Source organism: Macaca thibetana, chromosome 19, assembly GCF_024542745.1.
Source record: "Macaca thibetana thibetana isolate TM-01 chromosome 19, ASM2454274v1, whole genome shotgun sequence".
In the NCBI taxonomy this organism is placed as follows: domain Eukaryota; kingdom Metazoa; phylum Chordata; class Mammalia; order Primates; family Cercopithecidae; genus Macaca; species Macaca thibetana.
This window is the reverse complement of record NC_065596.1, coordinates 32,208,294-32,224,862: the sequence shown is the minus strand read 5'-3', so window position 1 is coordinate 32,224,862 and position 16,569 is coordinate 32,208,294. Positions and strand designations below refer to the sequence as shown.

Genomic DNA, 16,569 nt, shown 5'->3' with positions numbered 1-16,569 from the left:
AAAATCTAGATGACATTTGGTTTGGCAATGACTTTGTAATTACAAAACAAAAGGCATAATTCATGAAAGAAAGAATCAAGAGGGCAATTCTTACTAAAATTGAAAATTTCTGGCCGGGCATGGTGGCTCACACCTGTAATCCCAGCACTTTGGGAGGCTGAGGTGGGAGGATAGCTTGAGCCCAGGAATTTGAGACCAGCCTGGGTGACAAAGTGAGACCCCCATCTCTACAGAAAATAAATGATTAGCTGGGCATAGTGGTGCACACCTGTAGTCCTAGCTACTTGGGAGGAAGAAGTGGGGGGATCACTTGAGTTCATGAGATTGAGGCTGCTGTGAGCTGTGATGGTGCCACTGCATTCCAGTGTGGGTGACAGAGTGAGACTGTCTCAAAAAAAAAAAAAAAAAAAAAAAAATCTGCTCTGTGTGGGAGTATTGCAAAAGACATATCAGATGAAAGACTGTTATCCGAAATATGCAAAGAACCCCTAAAACTCAACAATAAGAACACAGAAAGCTCATTGTAAAAATGGGCCAAGCCCTTCACAGGCACCTCAAGAAAGAAGATATACAGATGCCAGGTTAACATATGAGAGGGTGATCCACATCACATATCATCAGGGAAATGCAAGTTAAAACAATGAGATACCACCCTAGTATCTTTGGCCAAAATCTACCTATTATTCACCATTTCTACCTATCTTTGGCCATTTCTACCTATTAGAAATGGCGAAAATCCAGAACACTGACAAAACCAAATGCTGGCAAAGACATGAAACATCCTCATTCATTATTGATGGGAAGGCAAAATGATACAGCCACCTTGGAAGAGCATTTGGCAGTTTCCCATGCAACTAAACATAGGCTTACCGTACAATCCAGCAGTCATGTTCTTTGGTATTTATCCAAACAAATTATAAACTTCTGTCCACATAAAAACCTGCATGTGGATGTTTATAGCATCTTTATTTATAATTGCCCAACTGGGAAGCAACCAAGATGTTTTTCAGTAGGTGAATGGATATATAAATGATGGTTCATCCAGAGAGTGGACATTATTCAATTCTAAAAAGAAATGAGCTATCAGTCTATGAAAAGACATGGAGGAAACCAAATGCATCCTAACTAAATGAGAGATGCCAATCGTAAAAGGCTACATAATGCATGATTTCTACTATATGACATCTGGGAACAGGAAAAAACTATAAACACAAAGAAAATATCAGTGGTTTCCCGGGGATGGGGAGGAGGGAGGGGTGAATAGGCAGAGCACAGAGGATTTTTAGGGCAATGAAATGAGTCTGTATGATACTGCAATGGTGAATACAGGTCATTATACATTTGTCCAAACCCACTGTATTAGTCTGTTTTCATACTGCTATAAAGAACTGCCTGAGACTGGGTAATTGAGAAAGGAAAGAGGTTTAATTGACTCAGAGTTCAGCATGGCTGGGGAGGCCCTCAGGAAACTTGCAATCATGGCAGAAGGCGAAGGGGAAAGAAGCCACCTTCTTCACAAGACAGCAGGAAGCAGAATTGCCCAGTGAAGGGGGAAGAGCCCCTTATAAAACCATCAAGATCTCATGAGAACTCAGTCACTACCACAAGACCATCATGAAACTGCCCCAGTAATTCAATTACCTCCACCTGGTGTCTTCTTTGACACGTGGGGATGATGAGGATTACAATTCAAGATGAGATCTGGGTGGGGATGGAAAGCCTAACCATATCACCCACTGAATGTAAAACACCAAGAATGAACTCTAATGGAAACTGTGGGCTTTGGATTAATGATGTATCTATGTAGGTCTAGCAACTGTGAGAAATGTATTACTCTGGTGGGGGATGTTGATAATGAGAGGAGTTGTGCATGCGTGGAGGCAGTGGGTTTATGGGAAATCTCTGTATTTTCTTCCCAATTTGCTGTGAAGCTAAAATTGCCCTAAAAAATAAACTCTAGGCCAGGCACGGTGGCTCATGCCTATAATCCTAGCACTTTAGGAGGGCAAGGTGGGAGGATTGCTTGAGCTCAGGAGTTCAAGACCAGCCTGGGTGACTTGGTGAAACCCTGTCTTTACAAAAAATACAAAAATTAGCTGGGGATGGTGGCACAAGCCTGCAATCTCAGCTACTCAAGAGGCTGAGGTGGGAGAACCACCTAAGCCTGGGAAGTCAAGGCTGCAATGAGCCGTCACTCCAGCCTAGGTGACAGAGTGAAACCCTGTCTCAATCAATCAACCAATCAATCAATAAACACTCTGCTAATAAAATAATGAGGCAGCCCCTTATGTACTAATATGATACTATTTTTGTATCTTATTGCTTGGAATTTACCCACATCTGACTGGAAGGATGACTGAGAAAATGATTATTTTAGCTAAATGAATTGCTGCCCACATTTGTTAATAAAGTAGGGGGAAGAATATTGGGTAGGCAGCTGGCAGTCTCCAGGGGAGCTTACACCTTTGGGTACTCAACATTCTCTACACTCTTCTCCCCAAACAGAAAAAGTGCTCTTGTTCTTCCTATGGGCACTATCCCCAGAGTTTTATTTTGGACTTCCAGATTCAAGCAAGTCTAGAAATGTTTATTGGTGGCGAATGTCCCATAAACACCAAGAATCCTCAGCTTCTGAAGACCCCAATATTCAAGGGTGCAATGGGAACTGAGAATCCACAGTGACAACTTCCAGTGAAGAAAAGAAAAATGGGGAGGATGCAGCAGGCCCTGTTCCACTGCAATTAACCAAGGCCAGTAGGAAGGAAAGTAAGACTCCTCTCTCCTGGTAGTGGAGGAAGGCTGTTAATTAGCCAATCCAGAAGCCCTAATTCTCCTGTCTCAAGGTCATACGCTGTGCTTGGTTCCTGGTTTTTCCTTCTTGCATTTTCTCCTTGTTCCTTATTTTCTTTGGCCACAACTTAGTTGGGCATTAAAGGGTATACTTTTCTTAGGAACTGGAAAGCATTTATAGGAGTCAAGAATGCAAATGAAAGCCGGGCGCGGTGGCTCAAGCCTGTAATCCTAGCACTTTGGGAGGCCAAGACGGACGCATTACAAGGTCAGGAGATCGAGACCATCCTGGCTAAAACGGTGAAACCCCATCTCTACTAAAAAATACAAAAAACTAGCCGGGCGAGGTGGCAGGCGCCTGTAGTCCCAGCTACTCGGGAGGCTGAGACAGGAGAATGGGGTGAACCTGGGAGGCGGAGCTTGCAGTGAGCCGAGATCCGGCCACTGCACTCCAGCCTGGGCGACAGAGCGAGACTCCGTCTCAAAAAAAAAAAAGAATGCAAATGAACTAAGTAAACTCTGCTTTGGAAATGCAAATAACTTTAATGGAAACAGGAGGGAAAAAGAGAGGAAATGTGACTGAGTAAAAACAGTGGAGTGAGTGAGGACGCTGATAACAGGACTGCCTCATATTCGCATAGAGTTGTGTCTTTTGTTAGCGCATCCGGAAGGTATGTTCCGCACTGAAGGACCATTTCTAAGTGGTTATTCCCTGAAAGCAAAGTAAAGGGCTGAGTACTCTTGTGGGTTGATTTATTTCAAAACAAAGGCATGAGGCAACAGTTAGCCACGGTACTTTCCTTAAAGCAGAAGCTCAAAACCAGAAATTCATAAAAAAGTAAACCACATGAGAATTTCTAAATATTGTGTGCTTGAGGATGGGTGTTTACTGGACATGGTCTGGTTCGTGTAATGAGGATTGGAGATAATTTTGATTTGATATGAAAAGCTCTCACTTGACACCTAGGTGATACTATTGTTTATTGATTCATTTATTCAATGAATATTTAATGAATGTCTATTACGTATCAGACAGTATTTTACACATAGAGGATGAGGTTCAATCAGCAAACCATACACACCAAAATCCCTGACTTCAGAGAGCTTACATTTTCATTGTTTAAAAGAAATCATACCTCCAAAGGCTGTGCTCTAGGATAATAACAAGAAGAAGAAGAACAAAAATCAGAAATCAATAAATAAATAAAAGAAAGCATTTCAAGTTTCATGCTTTTTTTTTTTTCAGACAAAGTCTCACTCTTGTTCCCCAGGCTGGAGTGCAATGGCACGATCTTGGCTCACTGCAACCTCCACCTCCCGGGTTTAAACAATTCTCCTGCCTCAGCCTCCCAAGTAGCTGGAATTACAGGTGTGTACCACCATGCCTGGCTAATTTTTGTATTTTAAGTAGAACCGGGGTTTTACCATGGTGGCCAGGCTGGTCTCGAACTCCTGACCTCAGGTGATCCACCTGCCTCAGCCTCCCAAAGTGCTGGGATTACAGGCATGAGCCACCGCACCCGGCCAAGTTTCATACTGTTTTATAACTTTTAAACAGTTATTATACTATTTCATGCTGATGAGTTTGACAGTTTGAATGAAATGGCCAAATTCCTTAAAACACACAGTTTACCAAAACTGACAGATAGGAAAAAACAAAAAACAAAAAAAACAGAAGAGTCTAATGACTGTTAAAGAAAACAAACCTGTTATTAAAAATCTTCCCAGAAAGAAAACACAAGACCAAGTTGGCTTCACTGGTGAGTTTTTCTGAATATTTAATGAAGACATAACATCAGAAAACAGAATCAGAGGAATTACTTCTCAATTCCTTTTAAGAGACCATTACAAGTTTGATGTAAAACTTAGCAAGGATAGTAGAAAAAGTGAAATAACAGAACCATTTTTATATAAACATAAACACAGAAATTCTAACCAACTCTTGTGAGATATAAATATTTAAAGTATATCAGGACTAAGTGTGGTTTATTCCAGGAATTCAAGAGTAGTTTAACATTCAGAACTTAATGAACATTATTTATGATGATTTACATAAAAGAAGAAGAAGAATATGACCAACTTAATACATGTAGAAAATGCATTTGATAAAATGCAACGTCCATTCATGATGTAAGAAAAAGAAACAGAAAACTCTTAGCAAACTAAAAATAGAAGAAAACTTCCATAGTCTGATTTTTTAAAATAGCTATAAAAAAACCTACAGCAAACATTCTACTTTGTACTTTAAAGTCTTCCCCTTATTATGCGCTATCTCATCTAAGTCTTACAAATCCCCACCACTCTTTGTCTTCTCTTTCCCACCTCCACTTACCTGGGTATAGGCAGAAGTCAAAAAAACCAAAAATAACGCTAATATTATAGTAGCCTGACTGTCTATTTCTTAGCCCCAAATCGGGGACACAAAAGCATTTTTCCTGAATAAATACTTGAACTGTGCATCCTTGAATGCCTCAATATGACTCAAAGGTAGATCAAGCTGGAACTGGCATTAGGGTAGGATCAACAGAACTCAAAATAACCCTGACCCCATCCTCACATTGCCTGTAACTCAGTCTCTGCAGGAGGTGAAGCAGAACTGGCAGCCGTGTCATTGGTTGGGGCTGAGTCCTCAGACAGGGCCCTCTCCAGACTGGTGGGCAGGGAGTGGATCAGTCTCTCTCGGAAGTCCTGGCCCACAAAGACATACAGCATGGGGTTGAGGCAGCTGTTGAAGAAGGCGAGGGAGCTCGTTGGGTTAACCAGGATATTAATGATTTTGTACTTGCCCTCGAGCAATATCTCTTTGAGCCAGACGGTGCTCAGAAGGGCAACCAGTTGAAAGGGGAACCAACAAATGAAGAAAGAAGCCACCACAGCAGTGAGGACCCGTAAGGGACGGCTGGATTTAATCATGCCCTTTTTGTGGATCTTGGCTGCAATGAGCCCATAGCAGATGGCAACAATGGACATCGGCATGCTAAAGCCAATGACAAACCGGATAATCCCTCTGGCTGTCAGCATGGTAATGGCTACATTCTTCCTCTTCTCAGGGGTGTCACCCCAGGATGCAAAGTTGAAAGTACAGTACGTGTCCCCATTTGGAATAGTTACTGTAGTCAAAAAGAGGAAAACTGGCAAGGTAAGGACTAGGGCAAGAATCCAAGGTCCGATGATCACCTTCATGGCCAGACTCACGGTGCGGTGGTTCTGGGCCCAGACTGGATGCAGGACACAAATGCAGCGGTCCAGTGCAATGAAACCAATCAAGAAGACACTTCCAAAGAGGTTGATGTCCACCACGATGTGAATTAACTTACACAGGAACCAGCCAAAAGGCCATTTTTCTCCCATGGCCATAGAGACAATGAGGAATGGTAATGTGGCCGTGAAAGAAAAGTCAGCCAGGGCCAGGTTCAGGTAACAGATGGTGGTGACTGTGCGTGTCATCCGGAATCCAGCCACCCAGATCACAAGCCCATTGCCCAGGACCCCGAGGACAAAGGTGACCCCAAGCACCACCAATGGGAGGATCTGCAGAACAGTGTAGCCAGCAGACTCATAGGACGCTTCTTCATGCTCATTCAGAGGAGTGGAGAGGTTGGTTTCCATCTTGCCCGCACCTGAAACATTCCAACAATGGCCATTTCTCAGCTGTGGAACCATCTTACAGCATCTGTATTTATAGCTCACATCAACTTCCACTAAATCTCCCACTCCTGCCAGGAGACCCACTCTATCTACTAAGCCTTGTTGACAATGGTGCTATGGAATTGGCATTCTCTTGGATGCTCCTTTGGGAAGGGATAGTCCTCCATATTCCCATCATTATCAATATGCACTTCACTTATCGGGCTGATCACTTCACCAAGAGGATTACAAGGCTCTGTCCACCAGCAAAAATACTGATCTTATGTTGTACGGACAACGGAAAATCAAGCATAGGCAGCCTCAGCATTGTGAGGAAGGCATAAGACTCAGAGTCAGAAGGTTCACATCTGTGTCTCCCATCACTCAATGCAAACATGCTGGCAAGCTCTGCAACCTCTTTCAGCCCCAGGTTCTTCCAGTCTCCCAACTCCTGACCCTCACAGATGTGAGAACCCTTGACCTATTGCTTCGCTAGTACTCAAGATAAAGTTGAAGGGTTTAGCTTGAGGTTATTGTTGAAGAGAATCTTGAGAAGTCACCGGTAATATGTAGTAGTATGTTATATCCTGAGGATTCTGCACTAGAGGAAGTCAGCAAAGAGAGTTCTATCTCTACTTTCTACCCTCTGCTTTTTCCTGTCCCTGCTTGATGTGGAGCTCATCTCTGTTTGGAATGCAAATAATCAGTACCGATTTGTATAGCTTTGGTGTCTGTGGGATACAGACTATGAGAATAATAAGCCATATTAATACTTGTAATAGAGACTATGCATTGTGTTAATTACTACATATGGGATCCAGTTTGGCTTACGTAATAGCTGTGTAATATTCATTACTTCTAGTTTTCATTAGAAGAAATTAAAGCTCAGGGCAATTGTGAAATGTGTTGAAGGTCACTTAGGTAGTAGATAATAGATTAAGGACTTCAGTTCAGCTTGGTCTGACTTCCAAACCCTTACTCTTGACAGATATTGCTGGTTGCCCACCCAGCAACTGTTCCCCATTCTTCTCTGCCCAAAAAACCACAATCGTGTGTTTAGTTACTCACCCTGAAGAGAAGGTGTCCTTTCTCCATGTTGGGAGTAAATCTTGACTAGTTTAATTAGCACTAACGAGAATTCCTTTTACTTTGCAAGGGATTGCTTTAGCAGTGGACATGTGACTGAGTTGTGGACAATAACATTGTAAGAATATAACCTGTAGAACTTCTCAGATCAAGTTTTGTTGTTTTTTTTTTTCTTTTAAGAACAAAAATCCAAAACATGTAGTGCCTGCCTCTGGTCCGGGTCACATCTGTAATTTTTGTATCCAATTCAACACAAAGTCCCATGCCACTTGAGCACATTTTCTTGTTTTTTTTTTTTTTTTTTTTTTCCTTGAAACAGAGTCTTGCTCTGTGGCCCAGTCTGGAGTGCAGTGGTAGGATCTTGGCTCACTACAAGCTCCGCCTCCCGGGTTCATGCCATTCTCCTGCCTCAGCCTCCTGAGTAGCTGGGACTACAGGTGCCCGCCACCATGCCCGGCTAATTTTTTGTATATATTTTTTTTAGTAGAGACGGGGTTTCACCATGTTAGCCAGGATGGTCTCGATCTCCTGACCTCATGATCTGCCCGCCTCGGCCTCCCAAAGTGCTGGGATTACAGGCGTGAGCCACCGCGCCCAGCCCACTTGAGCACATTTTCTTATGCTGTGGTCTGTGGACTTTACCAGAAACATCCAGGCTGCCTGTTAAAATTGTATTCATTATCCTTAGCAAACTAATACAGGAACAGAAAACCAAATACCACATGTTCTCACTTATAAATGAGAGGTAAATGATGAGAACACATGGACGCAAAGAAGAAAACACTGGGGCCTACCAGAAGGTGGAGGGTGGGAAAAGGGACAGGATCAGGAAAAATAAGTAGTGGGTATTAGGCTTAATACCTCAGTGATGAAATAATCTGTACAATAAACCACCAGGATACAAGTTTACCTATATAACAAACCTGCACATAAACCCCTGAACTTACAATGAAAATGAAAAACAATTATATCCATAAATCTCTCTCTAGAATCTGTTTGTGTAAAAGTCAGGATGATTTATTATGGCCATGAGAATTTGAGAATCATCTCAGACTGGGCTATTCAGCATCTTTAAGAGAAATAACAATTCCCTAGCACTTGTTCATATCTAATGCTCATAACATTGTGAAACAGCCGTCACATCCGAGGGAATTCGTGGCCTGGGGACTCCTGTAGTTTTTCAGCATCATGCCCAGCCAGTCAGTGGAGGCAGCAAGATATGGAAACCAAGATGAACAACTCCAGAGCCACTGCCTTTGCATACGGAAGTCCTGCCTTTGAAAGGGGTCCCCCAAGATTACTAGGATAGGGCTATGCCCCAGTCTGATGATTTTTAGCCTTCTTCCTTTCACTGATTTCCTTCTTTTCCTCCTGCTATTATCAGTGAGTTTCACTGAGGTCTTCTTCCATGGGACATTATTTAATGTAGCTCAGGGTTTCTCAACCTTGGCACCATTGACATGTGGGTCTGGGTAATTCTTTGTTGTGGCGGACCGTTCTGGACACAGTAGGATGTTTAGCAGCACCCCTGGCCTCTATCCACAGATACCAGTAGCAACTCCTTCTCCAGAAATGACAATCAACAGGTTCCGTAAACATTGTCAAAGGTCCCCTCAGAGGCAAAGTCACCCCCAACTGAGAGTCACTGTTATAAAGAATACTGGGCTCGGCCGGGTGCAGTGGCTCACGCCAGTAACCCCAACACTTTGGGAGGCCAAGGAGGGCGGATTGCCTGAGGTCAGGAGTTCCAGACCACCCTGGGCAATATGGTGAAGCCCCGTCTCTACTGAAAATACAAAACATTAGCCGGGCCTGGTGGCTCGCGCCTGTAGTCCCAGCTACTTGGGAGGCTGAGGCAGGAGAATCGCTTGAACCCGGGAGGCGGAGGTTGCAGTGAGCCGTGCCACTGCACTCCAGCCTGGGAGACAGAGCGAGACTCTGTCTTAAAAAAAAAAAAATACTGGACTCTGGAGTCAGCTAGATCTCTCTTCTAATCTCATCTGTGATGTCTCCTCACTATGAGTTCTTAGTGATAACTCTTTAAGCCTCAGTTTTCTGCTCTGCAGAACGAGGACAATTTTATGGTGAAGTCTAACTTTCGGGTGAAGATTAAGTGAGAATAGACATGGAAATCTTTTAGGCTAGACTGAGTACATCTATGACAAATGGGAACTCTTGGCCCTCACCAGGCTGTGTGCTGTGTCCTGGGGCTCAATCCATTATGAAGCTCAAGGTCAGGACAAGAACGATGCTCAGAGCAATAGTTGCTTCTACGTATGAACATTACCCACACGCCAAGAGCTCCTTTAGCCCTAACGACGCCTCTCACAGGATGTGTGGATGGGCTGTGTTAATATTTGTAAGCACTGAGCACACCCTGAGACACGGTGAATATTGACTAATCTTAGTGATATTAGGTTGGTGCAAAAGTAACTGCGGCTTTTGCCATTGAAAATAATAGCAAAAACAGCAATTACTTTTGCAGCAACCTGATAATTAGTATAACCATTGTACAGACAAGGAAGTTAAGATGGGCTTAGATGGGCTATGTTAATTGTTCAACGTTCCCAGGTAGAAAGAGGTAGAGCCAGAATTGGAGCTCAGCCAGATTGATTACAACAGAATTGTGCTGTTAACCCTTTTCCACCCCATAGTTCCTCAACAGACTCAGATTTTCTCTATCCACCCTCCAAACATTCTATGAGGCACTTAGAAGACATGATCTATCCATAATCTCAAATTCATTTTAAAATGTTGATACAGGCTGGGCGTGGTGGCTCACACCTGTAATCCTAGCACTTTGGGAGGCCAAGACAGGTGGATCACTTGAGGTCACGAGTTCGAAACCAGCCTGGCCAACATGGTGAAACCCTGTCTCTACTAAAAATATGAAAATTAGCTGGGCATGGTGGCGGGTGCCTATAATCCCAGCTACTTGGGGGGCTGAGGCAGGAGAATCACTTGAGTCCGGGAGGTAGAGGTTGCAGTGAGCCCAGATTGTGCCACTGTACTCCAGCCTGGGCAAAAGAGCAAGACTCCGTCTCAAAACAACAACAACAAAAAATGTTGATACAACAAGGAAGGATGATTATGAAATGACAGGTGGGGACAGATTATCAAGGCAAAAATTGCAAAGTTTTGGGTCCACCCTAGTTGTAACATAAGGAGAAGAACTGTGAACCACAGGTGATACCTGTACTGATTATGAGGGCTACTATTTGGTGAGTCCTTAATATGTGCCAGTCACTGTATATTTTATCATCTCTGATTACAACATCCTTGCTTTGGGACAAGTGCCATCCTTGCATAATATGTAGGAAAGTACGACTCAGAGAGGGGAAGTGACTTGCAGGATTATTGAGGGTTGCAATTGAATTTATGACCATAGATGTCAAATGAAAACTCAGCAGTTCCTCATTAGGTTGCTCTACTTCTCCAGCGCGCTTGCTATCCCACACCTTAATTATTTCAGTCCTGCTTTCTCCAAAAAATACCTCATTTACTGTGTTTTTCCCACTCCCAGCAGATGCCGTTGACTGACATTATAATGAGAAAATGGTAATAACTAGATGTGAAATTTTCAACCTTTTCTCCCCTGACCCTCAGTCTACCTGCCCCTGTCACTGTGAATAAAGACTTCTTGTTCTTTCCAATAATTTCCCTCCCTACATGGGCCGGGGATGCCCTCTCACCTTCCCACAAACCTTCCCCCTGCATTTGTCCTTCCATTTTCTGCCAAAACCAAACCCTCAAGATTTTATTTCTACTAGATCATTCTCACTATGACATAAACATTATCCTATCCCCTCCCTATAAAAAGAAACTATTCTTGGCTGGGTGCAGTGGCTCACACCTGTGATCCCATCATTTAGGGAGGTTGAGGCGAGTGGATCACTTGAGGCCAGGAGTTTGAGACCAGACTGGCCAACATGGTGAAATCCCATCTCTACTAAAAATACAAAAATTAGCTGGGTGTGGTGGCGCACACTTGTAATCCCAGCTATTTGGGAGGCTGAGGCAGGAAGACCTCTTGAACCCTTGAAGGTGGAAGTTGCAGTGAGCTGAGATCGCACCACTGCCCTCCAGCATGGGCGACAGTGAGTCTGTCTCAAAAACAAACAAACAAATAAAACAAAACAAAACAAAAACAAAATAAAAACCACCCCCAAAAAACAACTGTTGGGAGCAAGCCCCCCCAAAAACTGGCCATAAACAAAATCTCTGCAGCACTATGGCATGTCCATAATGGCCCTAATGCCCAAGCTGGAAGGTTGTGGGTTTATGGGAATGAGGACAAGGAACACCTGGCCCCCGTAGGGCGGAAAACCGTTTAAGGCATTCTTAAGCCACAAACAATTAGCATGAGCGAACTGTGTCTTAACGGGGTGTTCCTGCTGCAGTTAACTAGCCCAACCTATTCATTTAATTCAGCCCATCCCTTCGTTTCCCATAAGGGATACTTTTAGTTAATTTAGTATCTATAGAAACAATGCTAATGACTGGTTTGCTGTTAATAAATATGTGAGTAAATCTCTGCTCGGGGCTCTCAGCTCTGAAGGCTGTGAGACCCCTGATTCCCTACTTCACACCTCTATACTTCTGTGTGTGTGTCTTTAATTCCTCTAGCGCTGCTGGGTTAGGATCTCCCCGACCAAGCTGGTCTCGGCAAACAACCAAAAAGATCCTTGGACTATATTCCTCTCCGGTGTTAACCCTATTTCTCCTAAGAGAATTCTTTCTGTGAAAAGAATTTGCAGCCAGATTTTGGAAGGAGTTGTCTGTGTTTGCTCCCTTAGACTCCTTGCTTCACTTTTTCTCCTGAATCCAGTCTGTATTGACTCCAGTCCTTAGCACTGACCCATGGTGCATTTTCCTGAGGATGCTTATGACCTCAAGGCTGCAAATGCAGTGGCTGCAAATCCATCTTGGTTCTTATCTCAGTATCTTCGTGATGTAGAACCCATTGGATCTCTTCCTTCTCCTTAAATCACGTTTTTCCTGTGCCATGAGATGATAAATGTACACACAACACACTTTCACTTGCCTTTAAATCTCAGTTGGCCATCTCTTTTCAGTCCCCTTTGCTAGTATTTTCTGCTCTAAGTTTGACTCTAAATTTAGGAGTAGCCTGCACCTTTTACTTGTTCCCCACCTCTTTTATCTCTATATAGTCTTTCTACAGGTGATGTTATCCAGTTTCAGGGCTTAAAATATCATGCTGTCTTTTCATCTAAATTATCAGCCTTGGCTTCTCTCTGGTGCTCCAGTCTGATATAACCTCTCCCCACAGGAGTCCCGTAGACACTCCAAACCTAACGTGGCTCAACCAAACAGTTGATTGTCTCATCCTCCCAAACCTGCCACTCTTCCAATATTTTGTGTCTATTTGAGTTTAAACATTCACTTGTTAAAGCTTCCAAACTAGAACTTATCTTTCATTTTCCTTTCTCTCACCACAATGCCATCCAAGTCCTATTAATTCTATCTGCAGAACCTGCTGAATGCACAACCAGAGCCATCTCCATCTCCACAACCTGTGTCCATGGTCCTGTCAGGCAGGAATGTTTGCACCAACTTTGCAAATAGCTTGTTCCTGGTCCTGCTTTTCCCTGCCCTACAATCCAATCTCCAGAAGAAAACCAAATGAGCTTTTTAAAAGTTCAGAAAGGGCCAGGCACAGTGGCTCACTCCTGTAATCCCAGCACTTTGGGAGTTCGAGGCAGGCGGGTCACCGGAGGTCGGGAGTTCGAGACCAACCTGGCCAACATGAAGAAACCCCATCTCTACTAAAAATACAAAAGTAACCGGGCGTGGTAGCACATGCCTGTAATTCCAGCTGCTTGGAGGCTGAGGCAGGAGAATCGCTTGCACGAGGGAGGCGGAGATTGCAGTGAGCCCAGATTGCGCCATTGCACTCTAGCTTGGGCAAAAAGAGCAAAACTCTGTCTCAAAAAGAAAAAAAAAAAAAAAAAAAAAAAAAAACGCCCAATAAGGGCCAGCATGGTGACATGCCTCCCAGAACTTTGGGAGGCCAAGGTGGGTGGATCACCTGAGGTCAGGGGTTCGAAACCAACCTGCCCAACATGATGAAACCCCAACATGATGAAACCCCAACATGATGAAACCCCATCTCTACTAAAAATACAAAAAGTAGCTGGGCGTGATGGTGGGAGCCTGTAATCCCAGGTACTCGGGAGGCTGAGGCAGGAGAATCGCTTGACCCTGAGAGGCAGAGTTTGTAGTGAGCCGAGATTGCACTACTGCACTTCAGCCTGGACGACAGAGCAGACTCTGTCTCAAAAAAAAAAAAAAGTCCAATAAAATGGTGATGTTATTTTTTCTTTTTTTTCTTTTTTTTGAGATGGAGTCTCGCTCTGTCGCCCAGGCTGGAGTGCAGTGTCCGGATCTCAGCTCACTGCAAGCTCTGCCTCCCAGGTTTAGGCCATTCTCCTGCCTCAGCCTCCCAAGTAGCTGGGACTACAGGCGCCGCCACCTCGCCTGGCTAGTTTTTTGTGTTTTTTAGTAGAGACAGGGTTTCACCATGTTAGCCAGGATGGTCTCTATCTCCTGACCTCGTGATGCGCCCGTCTCGGCCTCCCAAAGTGCTGGGATTACAGGCTTGAGCCACCGCGCCCGGCCTGTGATGTTATTTTCAACACCTTCCAATGGCTTCCAAACTTCTAACTTACCCTTATCTTAAGTTCCCTCAGCCACCCCTGGACCTGCCCTGTGCATCCCTCAGATCTCATCTCTGCACTCTCGTGGGGCACACTGTGCTCCACCCACAGCAGACTCTGATTCCTTGAACATGTGACTCATTGTCATCTCAGGGCTTCTGCCTTCTCTGTTCCTTCTGCCTACCATGCTCTTCCTCTTAAGCTTCTCACACCTGGCTCCTTCACATGTTTATTTATCTTTGAGGTAGAGTTTCACTCTTCTCGCCCAGGCTGAAGTGCAATGGCGCAATCTTGGCTCACTGCAACCTCCGCCTCCTGGATTCAAGCGATTCTCCTGCCTCAGCCTCCTGAGTAGCTGGGATTACAGGCTCCCACCACTACGCCCGGCTATTTTTTGTTGTTGTCGTTTTCTGTATTTTTAGTAGAGACGGGGTAATGCAAGCCCTAAATGCTAGCCACACACGTGACTTACAACTTTCTAGTAGCCATATTAAAAAAATAAAATCACTGGGGGAAATTAATTATAATAATATGTTTCATTTAACCCCACAAATAAAAAAAAATCATTGGAACATGTAACCAAAATTAAAGTTATTAACGAGATAAGTTGTATTATTTTGATCATACTAGTGATTAAACTACACTAAGTATATTTCACACCTAAGCACATTTCAGATCAAGATAGAAACATAAGCACTCAAAAGTTGCCTGCGGCAAGTGGATACTCCATTAACAGCACTGCTCTAGAATTTAGGAGGTGTTTGCCAGAGAACAGGAGTTCCAACGATAAATTTTAAATTGTCAGTCCCCAACTTACCAGCAGCTAAGCTCCTCTTCCTGTGTGTTTCTTGGCTTCCTGTGGAGTAACACAAGCTCTAAGGGCTTTTACAGAGACTACTGAATGACGGGGGAGGGACAATGGAGCTGGAACCAATCCCCTAACAGAAACTCAGGATATCTTATAATTTTCAGAAGACACCTTGGGTATGTTGTTAGTGGAATCTTCTTGGAAACCTATGTGTCTGAATGTTCCTTCATCTCCAGCTTTCTGTGAGAGACTAGAGTTAATGCTTCCAAATGTCAAGGGTCAAGGAACCTGAATGTCCAGCCCTTCCTTCTTCAGTTTCACGAAAATGAAAGAAACAATTACTGAAGTGAGAAGAGTTTCAGCCATGTATTAAAGCCCAAATATGATAGTTAAGTCAAACTCAATTCTCGACTTATGCAGTCCTTCTGGCATCAAATGTGTGGGTCTGTTCCATATCAAGCAATTCTCCAATTCTCTGGGGACGCCACTGGGTATCTCACAATTCAATTCAGCTCTGACGCTGTCCACCTGGAGTTAGTGTCAGATCCCACAAGTTAAAGGGTTTACTCTCCCAAGACTGTCCTCACTTCAGACACCAATTCAAGTCCCAGGTGGCCACCTGTACTTCTGACTGACTGGCTGTAAATCGGGGGTGGGGGGATGTTTATAACCCCTTCCTCTGTTTTGATAATTTGTTAGAATGGCTCACAGAACTAAAGAAGGCACATTACTGGCCGGGCGCTGTGGCTGTCACCTGTAATCCTAGCACTTTGGGAGGCCGAGGTGGGTGGATCACTTGAGGTCAGGAGTTCAAAACCATCCTGGCCAACATGGTGAAACCCCACCTCTACTAAAAATACAAAAAAAAAGTTAGCTGGGCATGGTGGTAGGCACCTGTAATCCCAACTACTTGGGAGGCTGAGGCGGCAGAATCACTTGAACCCGGGAGGCAGAGGTTACAGTGAGCCGAGATTGCGCCACTGAAATCCAGCCTGGGCGACAGAGCGAGACTCCGTCCAAAAAAAAAGAAAAGAAGAAGGCGCATTACCTACAGTTACTCATTTGCTCTCAATGGAGTTCACATATCAAGAAATAGGAGGTGGTAGGTATTGTATAGGTGCAGGTCTCTAAAGAGGTGCTTCCTTGCTGGCTGCTGGAGACATAGAGATCAATCAGGCATGGGCTCTGCGGACCACCTGAATAGAGGGGTGACAATGCAGTGCTTAGTTACAATAGGGTGGGAGTATGTAGTGATAGGCAGATGCCTGGCTCCTTGTGGGATCCCCTAAAAAGGAACAACTAACTCAGATTCACGGATCTAGAGTCAATATCCGGAGGAGGGAACATCTAGGCTGAGTGTTAAAGACTCAGATAAAGGAGAAAAAATCATGCATTCTAGTCAGAGGGGAGTAAAAACACCCAGGAAAGGGGTCACAAAGAAGCAGGTTACTTTTGGTTACTGGAGCAGAGATGATGAGAGAGACAGCAATGAGCATTAAGTTTGTAATTAAAATTGCAGAGGCAATTTCTTGGATGGTCTTGAATGCTACAAAAAGAACTTGGAATTTCTCTTTAAGAACA

The 16,569-nt window shown here is 43.9% G+C and overlaps 2 protein-coding genes across 2 annotated transcripts in view; both read right to left on the bottom strand.

The window, feature by feature from the left end:
• PPP2R1A (protein phosphatase 2 scaffold subunit Aalpha) overlaps nt 1-16,569 on the bottom strand; it is a 526,337-nt gene that overhangs the window by 458,755 nt on the left and 51,013 nt on the right. The window lies entirely within an intron of this gene.
• FPR2 (formyl peptide receptor 2) lies at nt 4,544-15,198 on the bottom strand. The gene is made up of 2 exons (XM_050771415.1): nt 14,998-15,198; nt 4,544-6,410 (listed from the first exon to the last, which is right to left on the bottom strand). Exon 2 carries the CDS (start codon nt 6,397-6,399, stop codon nt 5,344-5,346), a length of 1,056 nt encoding a protein of 351 aa, XP_050627372.1. The 5' UTR covers nt 6,400-6,410; nt 14,998-15,198; the 3' UTR covers nt 4,544-5,343.